Here is a 22,963-nt window from a genome sequence, read left to right as displayed (position 1 = left end):
GAAAGTAGAAGGAAGGCAGGTACAAGGCTAGCAACATGTGGGTTGAATCCAATGTCTGGACACTTGAAATTAAAGCCAGTGAGAATCTAAACACTCCACAGAGTCCTGATAGGAAGTCCCTTCCTTCTCTGTTCTCTTCCCATGACCATGGCAGAGGAAGAGAATAGTGGCGACAGAATTCAGAGTCTAGAAAGTCTTATATATTTATGTGGTCACCTGCTTAAGCTATCGTAATGGGTACTATCTATTTCAGCTCCAGACGTGTTTCATGGTTGAACTCTAAAACCTACTGGCTACCTGAGTGAATAAGAAAAAGTGAGGGCTGCCCACATTGGCAGTCTGCCAATGATGCCCATGTTTACTTCCCACCTGAAATGCACTTACCTTTGGCCAACACAAGATTTTAGTATCTCAGCACATATTCATATGGCTTTTTGCAGGGACCAGTTATATAAAATCCTTGTATTCCAATGAAAGTATGATTTGGGGCTGTTGGAGTTTTTAGCCTATTTATAAGTACTTAACAAATATTTAAAGATATTCAGATTATCATAGGCTATGATATGTAAATATGATCAAATTATGTACATGTGATTCAAAAGCTTGGACTTGGGGAAAAAAATCAGGAAAAATTTCTGCTGAGGTATAAAAACTTGCACATGATAACAATACAGACAATTTAGCGATCACATTCTAATGTGTAAGAAAAAAACTAATTCCTTACCATTTCCACAGCAGGGCCAATATTCCTGCCTTTCCAGACAGGGGTTTTTTGTAAAGAGCTGTACTTTTCATTCCATGTGTTAGATAAGCTTCCCTCTGTAATAAATAATAATTACTAATAAAATTCTAGTGCAAAGAATTTCATACTATGAATAGTCTTTTTAATAACAGCTATGTATTTAAAGACACAGAGAATGTTTATTACACATTTAAAAATTTCTTCTTTTTTTGAAACTTTCTAATTGAAAGTATACAATTTTTAAATTAAAATGTGACAACTCAAATTTGCCACAAACTATCACATAAGTACAATTAAAAAAACAAATGAAAAATGCAGAAAGTTCCCTTATGCCTTGAACTTAGAGAATGCTTTCAACTACTTTCTGCTTCAACATATGAAAGCATTACTGATGTCCAAACTGAAATGTATGGTTGTTGTTTTCCTTAATCCAAAGAGTTGCATGCAATAAGAAAAAAATTAAATCAATCATATTTTCATAATGCGGAGGGTAGATAGCATAATGGCTATGCAAACAGACTCTCATGCCTGAGGCTCCACAGTCCCAGATTCAATCCCCCGCACCACTATAAGCCAGAGCTGAACAGTGCTCTGGTAAAAAAGAAAAAAAAAAATCATAATATGAATAGACATATCATGAAAATAAGGTGAATATAGTTTTTATAAAAGGGACATGTTTATACAGAGACACAGAAAACTGGGATGAAGTCCATTCCATCTGAGCTCTTCATCAGTATTACTTAATTATTTTTATTTTTTTTACCTCAAGTCACTAGAGTTTTATTTCAAAATAAACTATATTAAGAGAGTTGATTTAGTGTACTTTCAGAAAGAAATAGAACAAGGATCATGTCTAGTTATTTTTGTCAGAAAAGTAATAGCATCTTTATTTCAAGAAACATATATTACTACTTAGAAAGTAAGATACTTAGAAAATGAATGGTTATGCAAAAATACAGTGCAGCACAGTTGTTTAATAAATGTTTTAAATCTTGTAACATCTGTCTGGAATGTTCAGTAGAACATTCTTTAGTCCAAAATTCTTGGGGAAATTTTTTTAAGAAATAATTTCTAACAGCCAAGAACAAATTCTTCTATAACAGTGTGTAAATTTAGTTATCATCAATGTAAACCAATACTTAATGTTATAATGAATCACAACTTAGGAAGAAAAGTGAAACAATTTAAGTAATTAAATTTCTAGCTTATGTTATACAGGAAAAAACAACGCTGAGTCTTACCTTTTAAACTGACAAGGGCTTTTGCTGAAGAGCCTACAATGAAAAGAAATCAGTATTATTTCATAGTCAAAGTAAAAGAAAAATAATTTGGCTTAGGGGTACACATGACCCACTTGGTTTTAGTAGTGTTGAGTTTCAAGTGATGGTAAGATGATTACTTAACAACAACTAGTCAAGCTGTAGACAAGAACTCAAGACAAAGAAGAGAGTCTTGTTCAAGTTGTGAGAAATGGAGACCTTTTCAAGAGAAAACAATGTTCAGAGGAAAGTTCAAAAGTAGGGACAGGAATAATTTGGTTCCTCATCCAGAAGTATGCTCAACTGGAGAAGAGAAAGAGGAAGAGGAAAGGAACTGACATTTCTAGAGTACAGAAAACAGAAAATGAAACTCCTGTCAGGCAAAAGATTCCTTGGAAATCAAGTATGTGGAACATTTAAAGATCTGAGCTGGAAATGGGAGTTCAGAAGACCCAAGAATGGTATTCTACATCATGGTTCTTGAAAAGACTTTTTCTTTTTTCTTTTTTTAAAATATTTATTTATTCCCTTTTATTGCCTTTGTTGTTTTATTGTTGTAGTTATTGTTGTTGGATAGGACAGAGAGAAATGGAGAGAGGAGGGAAAGACAAAGAGGGGTAGAGAAAGACACCTGCAGACCTGCTTCACCGCCTGTGAAGCGACTCCCCTGCAGGTAGGAATACGGGGGCTGGAACTGGGATCCTTACACCGGTCCTTAAGCAGGTCCTTGCGCTTTGCACCACCTGCGCTTAACCTGCTGCCCTACAGCCCCACTCCCGAAAAGACTTTTATACTTGAGGCTCTGAGGTCCCAGGTTCAACCCCCAGCATCACCATAAATCAGAGTTGAGCAGTGCTCTGGTACAATCAAAAACAGCCAGCATAAAGCTGAAGTAGTTCAACAATCAATCCAAACTTAATTAGAATAAACTATGTTAGTACCTAAGATGGACTTCCTGCTTCTTCCCACACAGAGACCCCTAATTTCATCTGCTCTACTTATTCCTACCTTTGGATTCCTGTTTATTAAATAATTTGTCCTGCTTTATATCTTACAGCTTTTCAGTCACCAAGTTGCAGATTACATCTTGACTTCCCTGAGCAAGATGACCTCACCAATGTGTCCCAAAGTGTCACCTTTCCAGAGCCCTTACCCTACTAGGGAAAGACAGAAAGAGGCTGGGGGTATACATTAGCCTGCCAACACCCATGTCCAGTAGAGAAGCAATTGCAGAAGCCAGACCTTCTATCTTCTGCACCCCATAAAGAATTTTGGTCCATACTCCTAGAGGGATAGAGAATAATAAATCTTTGGGGGGAATGGGATATGGAACTCTGGTGGTGGAAACTGTGTGGAATTGTACCCTTGTTATCTTACAATTTTTTCAATTATTATTAAATCACTAATAAAATTTTAAAAGAATAAACAACATTAGAATAACCAAGAAGCTCACATGTAGGGGGCCTGGGGACCTTTATTATTAATAAAGGTTCGTAGGGAATGCTGTTGCACATTAACCCCCAGGTCCACTCTGAGAAGCCTCACTGGGTGACAGATTCTGGAGAATGAAGGATAGGATCTGTGAGTAGGGTGGGTAGTTTTAGAGCAGGAAAGAAGTTTTTATGAGGGAGGGAGGGAGAGTACTAAAATAGAAAAAAAAAAATTAAGAATTATAGATGTACATTGCAAAGAAGTATAAATCATTTGAAAAAAATATAATAAAGGATTACCTTTTTTTCATTTAAATCTGGAATTTAAAAAAAAAAAGCCAAGCCATTGGTTGCCAGAGGTGTAAAATGGGTGAAATAGGTGAAAGTGACGGAAATGTACACACCTCCAGTTATAAGATAAATATTTCATGGGGAGTGCAATGAACCCTGTGGTATTTATAATTCTATATTGTAAATTTCAAAGTTGCAAAAAAAAAAAGATCTTAAAGGTTCTCATCACAAGAATGAAAAATTGTAACTATGTGGTGCTACTGATAATTTATTATATAATCACTTGGCAAGATATACATACATGAAATCATTATGCTGACCAGTTATATACAATGTTATATACCAATTAGATCTCAAGTTTTAAAAAGACACTTAAGGGGGCCAGGTGGTGGTACACCAGGTTGAGCACACTTATCACAATGCACAACAACCCAGGTTCTAGCCCCCGGCCACCACCTGCAGGGGCAAAGCTTTACAAGTGGTGAAGCAATGTTGCAGGCATTTGTCTCTCTCCCTTCCTATCCCCCCCTTCCCTCTCGATTTCTGGCTGTCTCTGCCCAATAAATAAAGATAAATTTAAAAATTTCTTTAAGTAAGTTAAAAAGACCCAAGAAATCCTCTTGGAAGGGGCCAGATGGTGGCACACCTGGCTAAGCATACAAATTACAATGCAAAAGGACCTGGGTTCAAGCCCCAAATCCCCAACTGCAAGGGGAACGCTTTACCAGTGGTGAAGCAGTGCTGCAGGTCTCTCTCTCCCTCTCTGTATCACCCTTCCTTTCAATTTCTGGCTATCTTTATCCATTAAGTAAATTAAAGGTAATTTAATTAATTTTTTTTTTTTTTAAGAAATCCTCTTGGGACCAGTTGGTGGTGTGCCTGGTTAAGTGCACAGGTTTCAACGGGCAAGAATCCGGGTTTGAGTCCCCGGTCCCCATCTGCAGAGGGGCATCTTCGTGAATGGTGTTGTAGGTGTCTATCTTTGGCCTTCTCTATCTCCCACTTCCCTCTTGATTTCTGGTTATGTATCCAATAAATAAAGATAATAAAAAAATTAAAAGAGGGAGTCGAGTGGTAGCGCAGCGGGTTAAGCGCACATGGCGCGAAGCACAAGGACCAGTGTAAGGATCCCAGTTGGAGCCCCTGGCTCCCCATCTGCAGGGAAGTCCGCTTCACAAGCAGTGAAGCAGGTCTGCAGGAGTCTATCTTTATCTCACCCTCTGTCTCCCCTCCTCTCTCGATTTCTCTCTGTCCTATCCAACAACAATAACCACAACAATGATAAAAACAACAAGGGCGGATTCGACATCTGGAGGTGGAGCTAAAGCAGCAGATTGCTTTCTCTCCTCTCCTCTCCCTCCCTCTCCTCTCCCGGATCAACTAAGAATACCAAAGGAGACCACACGGACCGAAAAAGACAGAACCACAATGACCACAGGAACCTAGTAAATCACTGGTGAGTACAAACACGTGTGGCTGGTGACAGAGAGGAGAGAGGGGCCTAAGGAGAGATTAAGTGACTGCTAACAGTTCAGCAGTTTATCAGTTGAGACACCACCTCCAGTCTGCTCCACCAACAAGGGGACAGCTGAAGGGAGGAGAGGACTCCCCAGAGACTCACCAAGTGCAACTCTAAGTCTCCATTACTACTACCCTCAGAATCTGGAGCAGTGACAGGAAGGGACACCAGGGGACAGAGATCTAACTGGGAAACTCAGGAGAAGACCCATACCTCGGTGGCATAGCTGAGGGGCTGTGAAAGTCTCTTTGCATAACCACTGGATTATCTCTGCCACACCCTACTTTATCTCTTGGTCAAGAGTCAGTGATTAAGCTAAGAAGCCTATTGATAGTTTAAAAGCCCTCAGGCTCCCATAGCCTACAGGGAAGGGAAAGAAAAAAAAAAAGAAAGAGGCTTTTAAACCACTGAGCTCTAACTCAGGGATTGAAATAACTGTTAACTTCCACCAATGTGAACCCTTTAATTAACTTACTTAGACACAAGTCAATCCAGGCAATAGTGATCAATAATTTGAAAAGTACTGATAAAGGGAACTTATAACATAATATATAAAATTATTAAAACAACAAGAAAAAATATTGGAGAATCGAACCAGGACAAGAGTCCAGCTAAAAGTCCTCCAGAGGGTGAAGCACAAAATAACGAGTTCAACATCCAAACATTAGCTAAGGAAACAATAAAAGGAGTGAGTAAGGAATTTGAAAAAATTGTAATCAGAAATGCAGGAACAACACATGAGAATATGGAAGAAAATACTAATTATCTCATGGTTATTAGAGAGCTGAAAGCTGAAATCACTGAGCTAAGAATGCAACTAGCTGAACAAGCTAAAACAGTATCAGAGCAGGGCAACAAAATAGATGAACTCCAGAAAATAGTAGAGGGCAGAGAGAATAGAATCTATGAGGCTGAAGACAGAATTAGCAAGATTGAGGATGAATTAGAGACAACTAAAAAAGAAGTAAGAGATCTCAAAAAGAGATTAAGAGATGCTGAAAACAACAACAGAGTCCTATGGGATGACTTCAAAAGAAACAATATACGCATTATTGGCATACCAGAGGAAGAAAGAGAAGGAGAGGAAGAAAGCATTTTCCAGGCCATAGTAGCTGAAAACGTCTCTAGTCTAGACAACATCAAAGACAAAAAATTCAAGAAGCCCAGAGGGTCCCAAACAGAATTAACCCAGACCTAAAGACACCAAGACATATCATACTTAGAATGGAAAGGAATAAGGATAAAGAAAGGATTCTGAAGGCTGCAGGAGAAAAACAAAGAGTCACCTACAAAGGAAAACCCATAAGATTAGCAGCAGACTTCTCCATACAAACACTACAGGCCAGAAGAGAATGGCAAGATATCTATCAAGTGCTCAATGAGAAAGGCTTTCAGCCAAGAATACTATATCCTGCTAGACTGTCATTCAGACTAGATGGAGGCATCAAAACCTTCTCAGACAAGCAACAGTTGAAGGACTCAACCATCACCAAGCCTGCCCTGAAAGAAGTTCTGAAAGGTCTCCTATAAACAATCAGACCACCACAAATAGGACATATATCAAAACACTCTAGAACTCTACAAGAATGGCGTTAAAATATCTTCAATCTTTGATATCAATAAATGTCAATGGCCTGAATTCACCTATTAAAAGACACAGAGTCAGAAGATGGATCAGAAAACACAACCCAACAATATGCTGTCTACAGGAAACCCACCTAACTCAACAAGACAAACACAGACTTAAAGTGAAAGGATGGAAAACTATCATACAAGCCAATGGCCCACAAAAAAGGGCAGGAGCCGCTATTCTCATATCTGACATGGTAGACTTTAAAATAGATAAGATTAAAAAAGATAGGAATGGACACTACTTAATGCTCAGAGGATCAGTCAATCAAGAGGACTTAACAATTATTAACATCTATGCACCAAAACAGAAGCCATCTAAATACATCAAACTTCTACTGAAAGAGCTACAGCAATATATTAACAGTAACACAATCGTAGTGGGGGACTTCAACACCCCACTATCTCAACTTGACAGATCATCCAGGCAGAAAATCAATAAAGACATAAGGGAGCTAAATGAAGATAGATAAACTAGAACTATTGGACATTTTCAGAGTCATTCATCCCAAGAAACTGGATACACATTTTACTCAAATCCACATGGGTCATTCCTAACATATGGATAGACCATATGTTAGGCCACAAAGACAGCATCAGCCAATTCAAGAGCATTGAAATCATCCCAAGCATCTTCTCAGACCACAGTGGAATTAAACTAATACTTAACAATCAACAAAAGATTAGTAACAGTGCCAAAATGTGGAAGCTCAACAGTACACTTCTTTTTTTAAAAAAATATTTATTTTATTTATTTATTCCCTTTTGTTGCCCTTGTTGTTTTATTGTTGTAGTTATTATTGTTGTTGTCATTATTGGATAGGACAGAGAGAAATGGAGAGAGGAGGGGAAGACAGAGAGGAGGAGAGAAAGATAGGCACCTGCAGACCTGCTTCACCACCTGTGAAGCAACTCCCCTGCAGGTGGGGAGCCGGGCTTCGAACCGGGATCCTTATGCCGGTCCTTGTGCTTTGCGCCACCTGCGCTTAACCCAGTGCGCTACAGCCCGACTCCCAACAGTACACTTCTTAACAACTTCTGGGTCAAAGAGGAAATCAAGGAAGAAATCAAAATGTTTCGAGAGTTCAATGAAAATGAAGACACAAGCTATCAAAATATTTGGGACACAGCTAAAGCAGTCCTAAGAGAGAAGTTCATAGCTATACAAGCACACATTAGGAAACAAGAAAAAGCACAAATAAACAGCCTGATCGCACATCTTAAAGACCTAGAAGAAGAACAACAAAGGAACCCTAAAGCAACCAGAAGGACAGAAATCACTAAAGTTAGGGCAGAAATAAATAATATTGAGAATAGGAAAACCATACAAAAGATCAACGAAAGTAAATGTTGGTTCTTCAAAAGAGTGAAAAAAATCGACAAACCTTTAGCCAGACTCACAAAACAAAAAAGGGAGAAGACCCAAATAAATTGGATAGTAAATGAAAGAGGAAATATCACAACAGACACTGCAGAAATTCAACATATCATGCGAGGCTTCTATGAACAACTATATGCCACCAAGCTAGAGAACCGGGAAGAAATGGACGATTTCCTAGATACCTACCAACTTCCAAAACTAAGTAAAGAGGAAGTGGATAACATGAACAGGCCCATCACAGCTAATGAAATTGAAACAGTTATGAAAAATCTCCCCAAAAATAAAAATCCTGGACCAGATGGTTTTACAAATGAATTCTACAAAACCTTCAAAGAAGAACTAATACCTCTACTTTTAAAAGTCTTCCAGAAGATTGAAGACACTGGAATACTCCCTGCCAGCTTCTATGAAGCCAACATCACCCTGATACCAAAAGCAGACAGGGACACAACCAAAAAAGAAAACTACAGACCAATATCTCTGATGAACATAGATGCAAAAATATTGAACAAAATTCTAGCCAACCGGATACAGGATTGTTGATCATGTATTGTTGATACAGATTGTTGATCATGACCATGTGGGGTTTATCCCAGGCATGCAAGGTTGGTTTAATATACGTAAATCAATCAATGTGATCCACCACATCAACAAAAGAAAGACCAAAAACCACATGGTCATATCAATAGATGCAGAGAAAGCCTTTGACAAAATACAACATCCCTTTATGATCAAAACACTACTAAAAATGGGAATAGACGGAAAATTCCTCAAGATAGTGGAGTCTATATATAGCAAACCTACAGCCAACATCATACTCAATGGTGAAAAACTGGAAGCATTTCCACTCAGATCAGGTACTAGACAGGGCTGCCCACTATCACCATTACTATTCAACATAGTGTTGGAAGTTCTTGCCATAGCAATCAGGCAGGAGCAAGGAATTAAAGGCATACAGATTGGAAGAGAAGAAGTCACACTCTCCTTATTTGCAGATGACATGATAGTATACATGGAAAAATCCTAAGGACTCCAGCAAGAAGCTTTTGGAAATCATCAGGCAATACAGTAACGTGTCAGGCTACAAAATTAACATTCAAATGTCAGTGGCATTCCTCTATGCAAACACTAAGTTAGAAGAAATTGAAATCCAGAAATCAATTCCTTTTACTATAGCAACAAAAACAATAAAATATCTAGGAGTAAACCTAACCAAAGAAGTGAAAGACTTGTATACTGAAAATTATGAGTTACTACTCAAAGAAATTGAAAAAGACACAAAGAAGTGGAAAGATATTCCATGTTCATGGGTTGGAAGAATTAACATCATCAAAATGAATATATTACCCAGAGCCATCTACAAATTTAATGCTATCCCCATCAAGATCCCAAGCACATTTTTTAGGAGAATAGAAAAAATGCTACAAATATTTATCTGGAACCAGAAAAGACCTAGAATTGCCAAAACAATCTTGAGAAAAAAGAACAGAACTGGAGGCATCACACTCCCAGATCTCAAACTGCATTATAGGGCCATTGTCATCATAACTGCTTGGTACTGGAACATGAATAGACACTGACCAGTGGAATAGAACTGAGAGCCCAGAAATGAGGCCCCACACCTATGGACATCTAATCTTTGACAAAGTTGCCCAGACTACTACATGGGGAAAGCAGAGTCTCTTCAACAAATGGTGTTGGAAACAATGGGTTGAAACATGCAGAAGAATGAAACTGAACCACTGTATTTCACCAAATACAAAAGTAAATTCCAAGTGGATCAAGGACTTGGATGTTAGACCACAAACTATCAGATACTTAGAGGAAAATATTGGCAGAACTTTTTTCCGCATAAATTGTAAAGACATCTTCAATGAAACGAATCCAATTACAAGGAAGACTAAGGCAAGTATAAACCTATGGGACTACATCAAATTAAAAAGCTTCTTCACAGCAAAAGAAACCACTACCCAAACCAAGAGACCCCTCACAGAATGGGAGAAGATCTTTACATGCCATACATCAGATAAGAGTTTAATAACCAACATATATAAAGAGCTTGCCAGACTCAACAAGACAACAAATAACCCCATCCCAAAATGGGGGAAGGACTTAGACAGAATATTCACTACAGAAGAGATCCAAAAGGCTGAGAAACACATGAAAAAATGCTCCAAGTGTCTGATTGTCAGAGAAATGCAAATCAAGACAACAATGAGGTATCACTTCACTCCTGTGAGAATGTCATACATCAGAAAAGGTAACAGCAGCAAATGCTGGAGAGGGTGTGGGGTCAAAGGAACCCTCCTGCACTGCTGGTGGGAATGTCAATGGGTCCAACCTCTGTGGAGAGCAGTCTGGAGAACTCTCAGAAGGTTAGAAATGGACCTAGCCTATGACCCTGCAATCCCTCTCCTGGGGATATATCCTAAGGAACCCAACACATCCATACAAAAAGATCTGTGTATACATATGTTCTTGGCAGCACAATTTGTAACAGCCAAGACCTGGAAGCAACCCAGGTGTCCAACAACAGATGAGTGGCTGAGCAAGTTGTGGTATATATATACACAATGGAATACTACTCAGCTGTAAAAAAATGGTGACTTCACTGTTTTCAGCCGATCTTGGATGGACCTTGAAAAAATCATGTTGAGTGAAATAAGTCAGAAACTGAAGGATGAATATGGGATGATCTCACTCTCAGGCAGAAGTTGAAAAACAAGATCAGAAAAGAAAACACAAGTAGAACCTGAAATGCAATTGGCATATTGCTCCTAAGTAAAAGACTCTGGGGTGGGTTGGTGGGGAGAATACAGTCCATGAAGGACAATAAATGACATAGTGGGGGTTGTATTGTTAAATGGGAAACTGGGGAATGTTATGCATGTACAAACTATTGTATTTACTGTTGAATGTAAAACATTAATTCCCCAATAAAGAAATAAATTTAAAAAAAAAAACCAACAACAAGGGCAACAAAAGGGGAAAAAAATGGTCTCCAGGAGCAGTGCATTCGTGGTGCAGGTAAGGAGCCCCAGCAATAACCCTGGAGGCAAAAAAAAAAAAAAAATTAAAAGAGAGAAAGAAAAATCCTCTCTAGGGCCAAGTGGTGGCACACTTGGTTGAACACACACGTTACAGTATGTAAGGACAGCAGTTCAAGCCCCCAGTCCCCACTGGAAGGGAGGGAAGCTTCACATGTGGTGAAGCAGTGCTGCAGGTGTCTCTCGTCCTCCTCTCTAATCTTCCCCTTCATCTCAGCTCCTCTCTCTCTACCCAACAATTTAATAAGCAAATACAGTATTTAAAAAGAAGGATTAGAAAAAGATCTTTCCAGGTTGGGTTAGATAGCATAATGGTTATGCAAAGAGCCTCATGCCTGAGGCGACAGAGTCCCAAGCTCAATCCCCTGCACCACCATAAAACTAGAACTGAACAGTGCTTGTGTTAAAAAAAGTGACTTAAAAAAAGAGTCATTTTTATTCTCCAAAATAGGAATTTTTTTAGACTTATAATGTCCCTCTTAACTATGAAAAACTGCCTAGAACATACTTGTTATATTCAAATTATAAGTTACTATTCTTCACTATCAATTTGTTTTACTTTTAGAACCAGCTACTTTTCATCTCCATTCCTGCAACATCCAGTTATGTGTGAAAGAATATATAATCTGTGGATGGGCAGTAATGCTACTATATTTGAAAGACTGGTAACTTCCACCAAGGAAATAAAAAAAAAATTTCATTTTAATGTCATGTTCAAATAACACATAAATGTCTTCAAGGAGCCAATCTATTATGACACTGCATAAAATACAAAAATAAATAGATTCTTAATGAATAACATAAGAAAGAAGAACACAAACTAGGAGAAAAAAAAAATCAGAGAAGTCAGACGAAGTGGCCAGGTGGTGACACACCTAGTTAAGCACACACACTACAGTGCCCAAGGACCTGGTTTCAAGCCCCTGGTCCCTACCTGTAGGGGGAAAACTTTGCAAGTGGTGAAGCAAGGCTGCAGGTGTCTCTTCTGCCTCTCTCTCCCTCTCTCTCTCTCCCTCCCTCTCTCCCTCTCTCTCTCTCTCTCTCTATATATATATATATATATATATATATATATATCTCCCCTCCCCCTCTCAATTTCTCTGTCTCTATCCAATAATAAATAAAATAAATAAAAAGAAGACAGATGAGCTCTCTTTGTTTAACAAAAACAGCAATCATCTACTACTCATAAAAACCAACAACAGGGGCGGGGGTAGATAGCATAATGGTTATGCAAAGAAACTTTCATGCCTGAGGCTCCCAGAAGTCCCAGGTTCAAACCCCACCACCACCACAAACCAGAGTTGAACAGTGCTCTGGTTAAAAAAAAAAAAAAAAGATTTTAAATGAGAAACAACAGATAAGGGGCCAGGCGCACCTGGTTAAGCACATACACTACAGTGCGCAAGGACCTAAGTTCAAGCCCCTGACCCCCACAGTAGTGAGGTAGAGCTGCAGGTGTCTCTCTTTCTCTCTCCCCCTTTATCTTCCCACCCCTTTCAATTTCTCTGTCTCTATCCAATAATAAATAAATAAATAAAGAGGAACAACAGATACAATTTCTAGCTGTGGAACATTTTTATACATATCATATCCCTAAACCTACACAGCCTTATCTGAAGGCAGCACAGCTTACAGGTCTAACAGCTTCTATAAGCAAACTCAAGTTTAATGACCGGCCAAGTGGTGGAGGCAGATGTGGGAAGAATATGCCAGAAAGTTTTGCTTAAAAAATAATAATGATGGGGGTCAAGGGGTAGTGCAGCGGGTTAAGTGCATGTGGTGCGAAGTGCAAGGACCTGCGTAAGGATCCTAGTTGGAGTCCCAGCTCCCCACCTGCAGGGGAGTCGCTTCGCTTCACAGGCAGTGAAGCAGGTCTGCAGGTATCTCTTTCTCTTCCCCTCCTTTCTTCATTTCTCTCTGACCTATCCAACAACGACAACATCAATAACAACAATAACTACAACATTAAAACAAGGGCAACAAAAAGGGAAAATAAATAAATAATAATAATAATATGAGGTGGAAATAGCAGAATGGTTCTGTAAAAAATATTTTCAGGCCTGAGGCTCTTAAGTCCTAGGTTCAATCTCCCTCCCATCATAAACCAGAGCTGAGCAGTGCTCTGGCCTCTCTCTGTGCATCTTTTGCTCATTAAAAATAAATAAAAAGGGGGAGTCGGGCAGTTGTGCAGTGGGTTAAGCGCAGGTGGCGCAAAACACAAGGACTGACAGAAGGATCCCAGCTGGAGCCCCCGGCTCCCCACCTTCAAGGGAGTGGCTTCACAGGTGGTGAAGCAAGTCTGCAGGTGTCTTTCTCTTCCCCTCTTTCTTCCCCTCCTCTCTCCATTTCTCTCTGTCCTATCTAACAACAACAACATCAATTACAACAACAATAAAAAAAAAACTAGGGCAACAAAAGGGAATAAATAACTATATAAATAAATAAATAAATGGGAGTCAGGTGGTAGCACAGCGGGTTAAGCTCAGGTGGCGCAAAGCGCAAGGACCAGCATAAGGACCCCAGTTTGAGCCCTCGGCTCCCCACTTACAGGCGGGGTTGTTTCACAGGTGGCGAAGCAAGTCTGCAGGTGTCTGTCTTTCTCTCCCCGTTTTCCCCTCCTCTCTCCATTTCTCTGTCTTATCCAAATTACAAAAAAACTGTGGTCCAGGAGGTGGCGCAATGGATAAAGCACTGGATTCTCAGGCATGAGGTCCAGAGTTCAACCCTGGCAGCACATGTACCAGAATGATGTCTGGTTCTTTCTCTCTCTCCTATCTTTCTCATAAATAAATAAAATATTTTTTAAAATAATAATAATAATAATTACAAAAAACCAAGGGCAACAAAAGGGAATAAATTAATTAATTAAAATAAATACACATGGGCAACAAAAAGGAATAAATAGGTAAATATTTTTTAAAAAGAGAAGTTATTAGGCAGGCTAGGCAGTGGCACATCTGGTTGTACACACGCTATCATGCACAAGGAACCAGGTTCAAGCCCCTAGTCCCCACCTGCAGGAGGGAAGCTTCATGAGTAGTGACATAGTCCTGTGGGTGTCTCTCCCACTCTATCTCCCTCTTCCCTCTCGATTTCTCTGTCTCTATCGAATAAATAAAATAAAAAATATATACATAAAAAGAAGTTCAGGTCCATAAACGCAATGAAGTACTACTCAGGAATTAGAAAAGATGACATTGTGTCCTTTAAGAGCAAAATGGATGGAACTGGAGGTGATTATGCTTGGCAAAATAAGTGAAGGATAATCACTGGATAGTTCCACTCATAAGTGGAATAAACAGAATTGAAATAGGGCCAGCTGGTGTTGCACCTGGTTAAGTGCACACATTACAGTGTGCAAGTACCCAGGGTCAAATCCCTGGTCCCCACCTGCAAGGAAAAACTTCATGAGTGTTGGAAGCAGGGTTGCAGATGCTTCTCTAGCTCTTTTCCTCTCTATCTCCCCTCCCCTCTCAATTTCTCTGTCTCTGCCCAATAACAAATGAAAAGATTTTAAAATAACATTTTTAAAACAAATAGTAAAAAACAGAGAATTGAAATACATGAATTTGAAAAAAAATGTAGCTAACCCTTCTCTTAAGACCTGTGGAGAACTATGGTGATTGTCACTGGGGGGGAGGGGTGTGGATGGGCAGAGAGAGCACAGAACTTTGGTGGTAGGGGGTAGTAGGATACCCCTACTATCTCATAATTCTGCAAATCGCTATTAAGTCAATAAAAAAGAAAAGGAAAGAAAATGAGCAGAAGAACCCATTACATTTGTGAACATGGAATTTGCTCTGGGTATATTCATTCAGTCACTGAACTACACAGTATTACTTCCAGAGACTGGGCTATTTGAGAGAGAGAAAAGACAAACTATATATATATATATATATATATATATATATATATATATATATATATATATATATGTGTGTGTGTCTATTTGTTATTTTATTTATTTTTATTTATTTACTTTTGCCTCCAAGTTATTGCTGGGGCTCGGTGCATGCACTATGAATCCACTGCTCCTGGAGGCCATTATTTCTAATTTGTTGTTGCCCTTGTTGTTATTGCTGTTGTTGGATAGGACAGAGAGAAATCAAGAGAGATGGGGGAGACAGGAGCAGGGGAACAAAGACAGACACCTGCAGACCTGCCTCACCACTTGTGAATCGACCCCCTGCAGGTGGGGAGCTGGCAGCTCAAACCTGGGTCCTTACACTTGATGCCATGTGCACTTAACCCACTGCAGTACTGACCGGCCACCTAAGATATTTATTTCAAAAGGTAAAGTAGCTGCCATGAGAGAGTACAATGTCAAAGCAATATTTGGACAGAATAGGTAAAAAAAAAAAAAAAAAAAAAAACTGTTCCGGGGAGAGGGGTGAAGCAGTGGCACACTGGGTGAAGTGCACATAATACAAAGTGAAAAGATTTGCGACCCCAGATCTCCACCTGCAGGGGGGGGTTGCTTCACAAGCAGTGAAGAAGATCTGCAGGTGTCTTTCTCTCTCCCTCTGTCTTCCCCTCCTCTCTCAATCTCTCTCTGTTTATTGAAAAAAATGGCCACAGGAGCAGTGGATTCGTAGTACAGGCACCAAGCCCCAGCAATAATACTGGAGACAAAAAAAAAAAAAACCTCAAGGAAATTTTTTGGAATACTAAAGGGGTGAAGGGAGAGCACTGGACTTGGGGATCTGCTAGCAGGGGAAAACAGTGTGTCAAAAAGGCCAGAGAAGTGCTGTGCATGGAACTAGAATGTGACAGGAAGTAAAAGAGCACGGGAAGTAAAAGAGCACGGGTGTGTGTGTGTGTGTGTGTGTGTGTGTGTGTGTGTGTGTGTGTGCTTTTAATCAAAGCCAGCCAAGCAATCACATTCGCAAATGTAAACCTGCAACCGTGGCAGCTGCCACCTAAGAAGTTACACAGTGGCACGAAAAGATTTAATGAGCTGTAATCTGTCAGGGAGGACAGAGAACAACTCTCTGTGGAAGCTTATGATGAAATCTAAAGGATAAGTAGAAACTAACAGGGAACGAGGGGAACAGAAGACACTCCAGGTAGAAAGAGACGAGCACCTGCAAAGGCCCCAGAGAAAGGAAAGTCTGGTGAATTTCAACAGTAGGAATAAAAAAGCAATTTAATGCATCACAAAAGGAACGAGAGACAGAAGAGAGGGTGGTACAAAATAAAGCTGGAGGGGCCAGGTGGTGGCACACCTGGTTAAGCGCTCACATTACAGTGCACAAGGACCCAGGTTCAAGCCCCTGGTCCCCACCTGCAGGGGAAAAGTTCACAAGAGGTGAAGTAGGGCTGCAGGTGTCTCTATCTCTTTCCCTATCTGCCCCTCCCCTCTCAGTTTCTCTCTCTCTATCCAATAATAAATAAATAAAAGATTTAAAAGGACGATGAGGAAAAGGAGGAGGATGAGGACAACTTACTCAAGCTGCTTTCTGAACTGAAAATAAAGCTGGAGAGGAGAGGGGTGGGCAGATCACAAAAGGGTCTGGGAGCTACTAATGCTTGCGAGGCAGCAAAATGACATGCAGTCACAAGTCACTTAATGACTTTCTGGTCAATGACAGTGAATGTAAGAGCGTGGTCCCAATAGGGGATGCCATAGAGCCTGGGTGTATAGTGGGTTATCTCAAGTAATTACACTCTGGTGCTCACACAAGGATGAAATCACCGAAGCACACAAGTCTCAACATTACTATTGTTACTAACCTACAAATGACAGTGTTCATTTTGAAATGATCACTGGCTGTTTAGGTAGGTCAAGGGGGGTGAGTATGGGGCAATAATGGGAGATTAATGGGAGACTGTCACGACTTGTGCAGAGAAGAAATGGTGACAGCTTGGTCTCAGGTAACAGGGAGAAGCAGGCAGAGCTGTAACAGAGGATAAAAAGCATTAGACTTAATTTAAAAAAAAATGCTTAAGTGTAGAAAATGAAAGAGAGGAAGTGCTAAAGGTAACTAAGTTTCATCTGAATGCACAGTGGAGCCATTCATTAAGGCAGGAGCCACTGGAAGTACCTCTCCTGGGTTGGGGTTAGGAGGTAGATTTTTCTTTCTTTTCTTTTCTTTAAGATTTTACTTATTAATCAGAGAGACAGGAGGAGAGACAAGAGAAAACCAGAGCATCATGCTGGTACATGTGCTACTGGGGACTGAACTTGGGACCTCAAGTTTGAGAATCCACTGACACTGTGCCACCTCCCAGAGGCACATCTTGAACCCATCAAGTTTGAGGGCCCTATGAGGCATCTAAGGGGAGGTTAAGAGCTGTCAAGTAGGGAGAGAGTCGGACAGTAGCGCAGCGGGCTAAGCCCACAGCGCAAAGACCGACATAAGGATCCCGGTTCAAGCCCCCGGCTCCCCACATGCAGGGGAGTTGCTTCACAGGTAGTGAAGTAGGTCTGCAGGTGTCTAACTTTCTCTCCCCCTCTGTCTTCCCCTCCTCTCTCCATTTCTCTCTGTCCTATCCAACAACGACGATGTCAATAACAACGTAAAAACGTCAATAACAACAATAACTACAACAAAAACAACATGGGCAACAAAAAGGGAAACTACCCCACACCTATGGACATCTAATCTTTGACAAAGGGGCCCACACTATTACATGGAGAAAGCAGAGTCTCTTCAACAAATGGTGTTGGAAACAATGGGTTGAAACATGCAGAAGAATGAAACTGAACCACTGTATTTCACCAAATACAAAAGTAAATTCCAAGTGGATCAAGGACTTGGATGTTAGACCACAAACTATCAAATACTTAGAGGAAAATATTGGCAGAACTCTTTTCTGCATAAATTTTAAAGACATCTTCAATGAAACGAATCCAATTACAAAGAAGACTAAAGCAAGTATAAACCTATGGGACTACATCAAATTAAAAAGCTTCTTCACAGCAAAAGAAACCACTACCCAAACCAAGAGACCCCTCACAGAATGGGAGAAGATCTTTACATGCCATACATCAGATAAGAGTTTAATAACCAACATATATAAAGAGCTTGCCAGACTCAACAACAAGACAACAAATAACCCCATCCCAAAATGGGGGAAGGACTTGGACAGAATATTCACCACAGAAGAGATCCAAAAGGCTGAGAAACACATGAAAAAATGCTCCAAGTGTCTGATTGTCAGAGAAATGCAAATCAAGACAACAATGAGGTATCACTTCACTCCTGTGAGAATGTCATACATCAGAAAAGGTAACAGCAGCAAATGCTGGAGAGGGTGTGGGCTCAAAGGAACCCTCTTGCACTGCTGGTGGGAATGTCAATTGGTCCAACCTCTGTGGAGAGCAGTCTGGAGAACTCTCAGAAGGCTAGAAATGGACCTACCCTATGACCCTGCAATTCCTCTCCTGGGGATAGATCCTAAGGAACTTAACACATCCATCCAAAAAGATCTGTGTACACATATGTTCTTGGCAGCACAATTTGTAATAGTCAAAACCTGGAAGCAACCCAGGTGTCCAACAACAGATGAGTGGCTGAGCAAGTTGTGGTATATATACACAATGGAATACTACTCAGCTGTAAAAAATGGTGACTTCACCGTTTTCAGCGATCTGAGATGGACTTTGAAAAATTCATGTTAAGTGAAATAAGTCAGAAACAGAAGGATGAATATGGGATGATCTCACTCTCACACAGAAGCTGAAAAACAAGATCAGAAGAAAAAAACACACACACAAGTAGAACCTGAACTGGAATTGGCGTATCACACCAAAGTAAAAGACTCTGGGATGGAGGTGGGTGGGTGGGGAGAATACAGGTCCAAGAAGGATGACAGAGGACCTAGTGGGGGTTGTATTATTATATGGGAAACTAGGGAATGTTATGCATGTACAAACTATTGTATTTACTGTTGAATGTAAAACATTAATTCCCCAATAAAGAAATAAAAAAAGGGAAAACAAATAAATAAGAACTATCAAGTACAGGCATTCAAAGAAAAGGTCTGGCTAAAGAAAGATTCAGTTTCCTTATATATACAATCAAATAAAAACACTTACCTCAGTTGAAATGAGGAGTACATATGAATGTGAAAAGTGTATATAATAGTCAACTCCACACAGGAAATGTTCAATAAATGGTAGCTTGTATTACTGGCTACTAACCTACTGCCTAATTTATTAGCTAGCCCCTTGACTACACATGGCAAAGAAACATTTTGTTATTTTCAGTATCAAGCTGAAATCACTTTCCTTTTTCAAGACTGCTTAGCTCAATGATAATGCCTCTTACCCTATATTTGACTCCATATAAATCAAGCATTTATGTATATCTGTTTTGTGACACTGCCTGACAATGGAAGTCAGGCAACCCATTTTCAACAAAATGTGGTCTGGCTAAACACATGACATACAAACACACCTGCAAACCCACACACACTCCAATGTACCAGAGATGTCACAACCTAAGTATAAATCATGATTATAAAGTTTGAGTGTAGCTGGAATTTGGACCCAAGTATGAGTGCCAAGTTTCCACAAAGAACCATAGTAAGTTCTCAATACATTTTAATAACGATGAGCAAACAGTCCAAAGGACAGTTAGTTATAGGAAATATACTTGAAATACTACTCATTTCAACAGAATGACTGTAGGGACTGAAAAATGACAGCTTGAGGAGTTCTGCCTCCTGAGAGGCAATAAAACATGCTTTCGATGGAGACAACCAGGCACTGCAAATGACAAGCACACTGAGTTTAGTAGGACCACACCAGGAGCCTCTTAAATCGCTACTGTTGTTTCCAAACAAGAAACAGTAAAATTTATGGAAGGCCTAAGGCTAGGCCCTAGCCAATAACACAGCAGCCATAAGCTTCAAACAACTATGTAAACATAAACTAATGAAAAGAAAAGACAGGGGAGCTGGGTGGTGGCGCACCTGGTTGAGCGCACATGTTGCAATGCACAAGGACGGGGGTTCAAATCCCTAGTCCCCACCTGCAGGGAGGAAAGCTTTATGAGCGGTGAAGCAGTGCTACAGGTGTCTCTCTGTCTCTCTCCCTCCCTATCATGCCTTCCCTCTCGATTTCTGGCTGTCTCTACCCAATAAATAAATAAATATACTAAAAAAAAATTCAAGAGTCAGTTCATTCCTCCTTCACTTCAGGCACATCTAAAGTATGCCAACACAGCTAATGACTGTACAATGCAAAATATAACATTCAGATTACTGAACCAATCCTATTGGAAATACAGCACTGCTCTAGAGCAAATTTATTTATTCTTAATATTTTATCTATTTCATTTTAATAAGAAAGAGAAAAAGAGAGAGGAAGGCTAGAGCACTGCTCAGCTCTGGCATATGGTGGTGCTGAGGTTTGAACCTGGGACCTCAGAGCCTCAGATATCAAAGTCTTTTTAGTAAAGCCATTATGCTAGTTAAGCCATTATACTAGTCTCCCCAGCACTAATCTAGCGCAAATTTAAAATACAATCCAACCTCTCACTAGCCTGGCAACTTGCACTGCTGTTCTCACTTCCTAACACATCAAGACCATATGAACCCACAAAGAAAACCGAACTGGTTGTATGTAGTTGGCTCTCTTGCGGACTGGTTTTAACAGATTTAAATGCTTGAGCGTTTTCATTACTGCTCTACTAAACTCTCACAAAGGATATATACATACACAAGAAGTACAGATCAAGCCTCCTGTGCAATGAACTAAAATCACTGCCGTCTATGGGCTTTAAGCACTACTGTGCATTATAAAATTAAGTTTCCTGGGGCCAGGCGGTGGCGCACCTGGTTAAGTGCACACTTTACAGTGCACAAGGACCTGGGTTCAAGCCCCTGGTCCCCACCTGCGGGGGGGTGGGGGGGTGGCGCTTCACAAGTGGTGAAGCAGGTCTGCAGGTGTCTCTCTGTTTCTCGCCCTCTGTGTCTCTACCTCCCCTCTCAATTTCTGTCTCTATCCAAAAATAAATAAATAAATAAATAAAATTTTAAAAATTAAGTTACCTTGTGCTTACACGGCAGGATGGTTGTTTCTACTTCCATACACACCTGCGATGGCATCGTAAGCAGACACGATTAAGGGAGGGTGGGTGTCAGGGTACTGTGGGTGTCTGCTGTGATGGACGTCCAAGGAGAAAGGCACCCTCCGGGTTCTCAAGACAAACCCGCGCACAGCCGGGAATCCCCGGGCCAGGGGTGGCCTGAGCACCTGTGCACCCACCCAGTCGGGCTTCTCTCTGGCAGGTCCCCAGCCACCTGTGGTCCCGGGGAAGGGGCCAGCCCTCTGACACGGAAACACTTCCAGGGTGGACACCGAGGTGGGGGTGGGGGGCAGCGAGGGTCCCGAGCGGTCGCACAGGCAGGAATAGTGACAGGCAGGGCGAGCCGGGAGGCTGGGGCGACAAGAGGGGGCTGTGCGCCCCCGTCCCCAGCCCGAGTCCTTCCCGGCCCCCGGACAGCCCAGTTACATAACCCCGCCAGGCGCCGGTCCGCGCCGGCACAGCGGTGCAGGCGGCCAGGGCAGCCCCCGCGGCCGCCGAACGCTCTCCCCTCTCCGCGGCCGGGAGCCCGAGCCCGCCCAGGGGAGCAGCCACCGCCTCGGCCCGGCTCGGGCTGGGCCCCCGGGCGTTCGGCTTCCGGCCCTGGCGCTCACACAGCCCCAGAAATCAACACACAAGACACCATAACAAAGGCGGCGACGCGGCGGCAAGCCTGAAGTAGGAGGACTAGGGGACCGTGTTGAGGCTGGCAGCCTGCCCACTAGCCAGGCGGAGGGCACGGCCGCCCGTTCCGGTGGGTGCAGCCCCAGGGCAGGCGGTCGGTGGGCAGAGGGAGGGGGTGCTTTGAGGTGCTACTCACTCTCGTCAGGCAACTGGTCGAGTTCCGCCATCTTGAACGAGCCGCGCCGCTTTTTCAAAGGCTGCCCGCCGCGGTGCATTGTGGGGCGGAGACTGTCTTTGCGAGGGAGGTTCGAATGCGGAGCTCGCTGCCCGCGGCGCGGCGCGGCTCCCTCCTTACGCGGCCGGCGCCGGCAGCCCGTGCTACGCCCGCGCCGGGCCGGGAGGGAGTGCAGTTCAACAGGGCCGCGCCTTGTCCCTCCGCCCCCGGCCCGGGTCGGGCCGGGCCGGAGGGAGGCCGCGCCGAGAGGCCCGCGTCGCGCCGCCCAGCCGGAGCCCGGCGCCCGAGCGCAGGAGGAGCCGAGCCGGCGCCCGCGTCCCTCCCGCTCGCCCGCCGCCCCCTCCGGGACTCGCTCCCAGCGCGCGTTTCGCGTCTCGCGCTGCAGCTGCGGGAACTGCAGGCTGTTTGTTCCGAGCACGGAAACGGAGGGAAGGCGGCCGGGAGGCCTGGCGGGCTCGGCGGGGGACGCGAGGCGGCCCCCGGGGCCCCACAAGGGCTGGGGGGAGCCCTGGGTACTAGATGGCGTCCCCGAGGAGCTCCACTCCAAGTAGTCTCGTTCTTTTCTCATGCTTCCGTAAAGCCGCGTTCCTCCCGCCTCTCCATCCCTCCCTTCGCCGGGAAGCCCGGAGAGCGAGTGGGGAGGGGGGCTCAGGCCGCAGCAGCCTTGGGGGTCCCTGCGCCCCCCTCCGGAGCCGCGGACACCCCTCCTGCAGAATGTCGGGCGGGAGCTGCGTGGAGCCTACGACTGAGAGGTCATGAAGTTAGTCAT

General features: G+C 42.3%; 1 protein-coding gene across 3 annotated transcripts in view; it reads right to left on the bottom strand.

Moving 5' to 3' along the window:
* Positions 1-22,514, bottom strand: part of LIN9 (lin-9 DREAM MuvB core complex component) — a 76,712-nt gene extending 54,198 nt beyond the window's left edge. For all 3 annotated transcript variants that reach the window (XM_060192114.1, XM_060192116.1, XM_060192115.1), the window contains exons 1-3: positions 22,156-22,514; positions 1,984-2,016; positions 725-819 (exon numbers count right to left, since the gene is read on the bottom strand). In XM_060192114.1, coding sequence (XP_060048097.1) covers positions 725-819; positions 1,984-2,016; positions 22,156-22,234 — 207 coding nt within the window. In that variant the 5' untranslated portion in view covers positions 22,235-22,514. The remainder of the gene's footprint in view (positions 1-724; positions 820-1,983; positions 2,017-22,155) is intronic.
* Positions 22,515-22,963: the final 449 nt, after the last annotated feature.

The sequence above is a fragment of the Erinaceus europaeus genome, chromosome 6 (assembly GCF_950295315.1).
Source record: "Erinaceus europaeus chromosome 6, mEriEur2.1, whole genome shotgun sequence".
Classification (NCBI taxonomy): domain Eukaryota; kingdom Metazoa; phylum Chordata; class Mammalia; order Eulipotyphla; family Erinaceidae; genus Erinaceus; species Erinaceus europaeus.
Note: the sequence above shows the minus strand (reverse complement) of the source record. Positions and strands in the feature narration are given on the sequence as shown.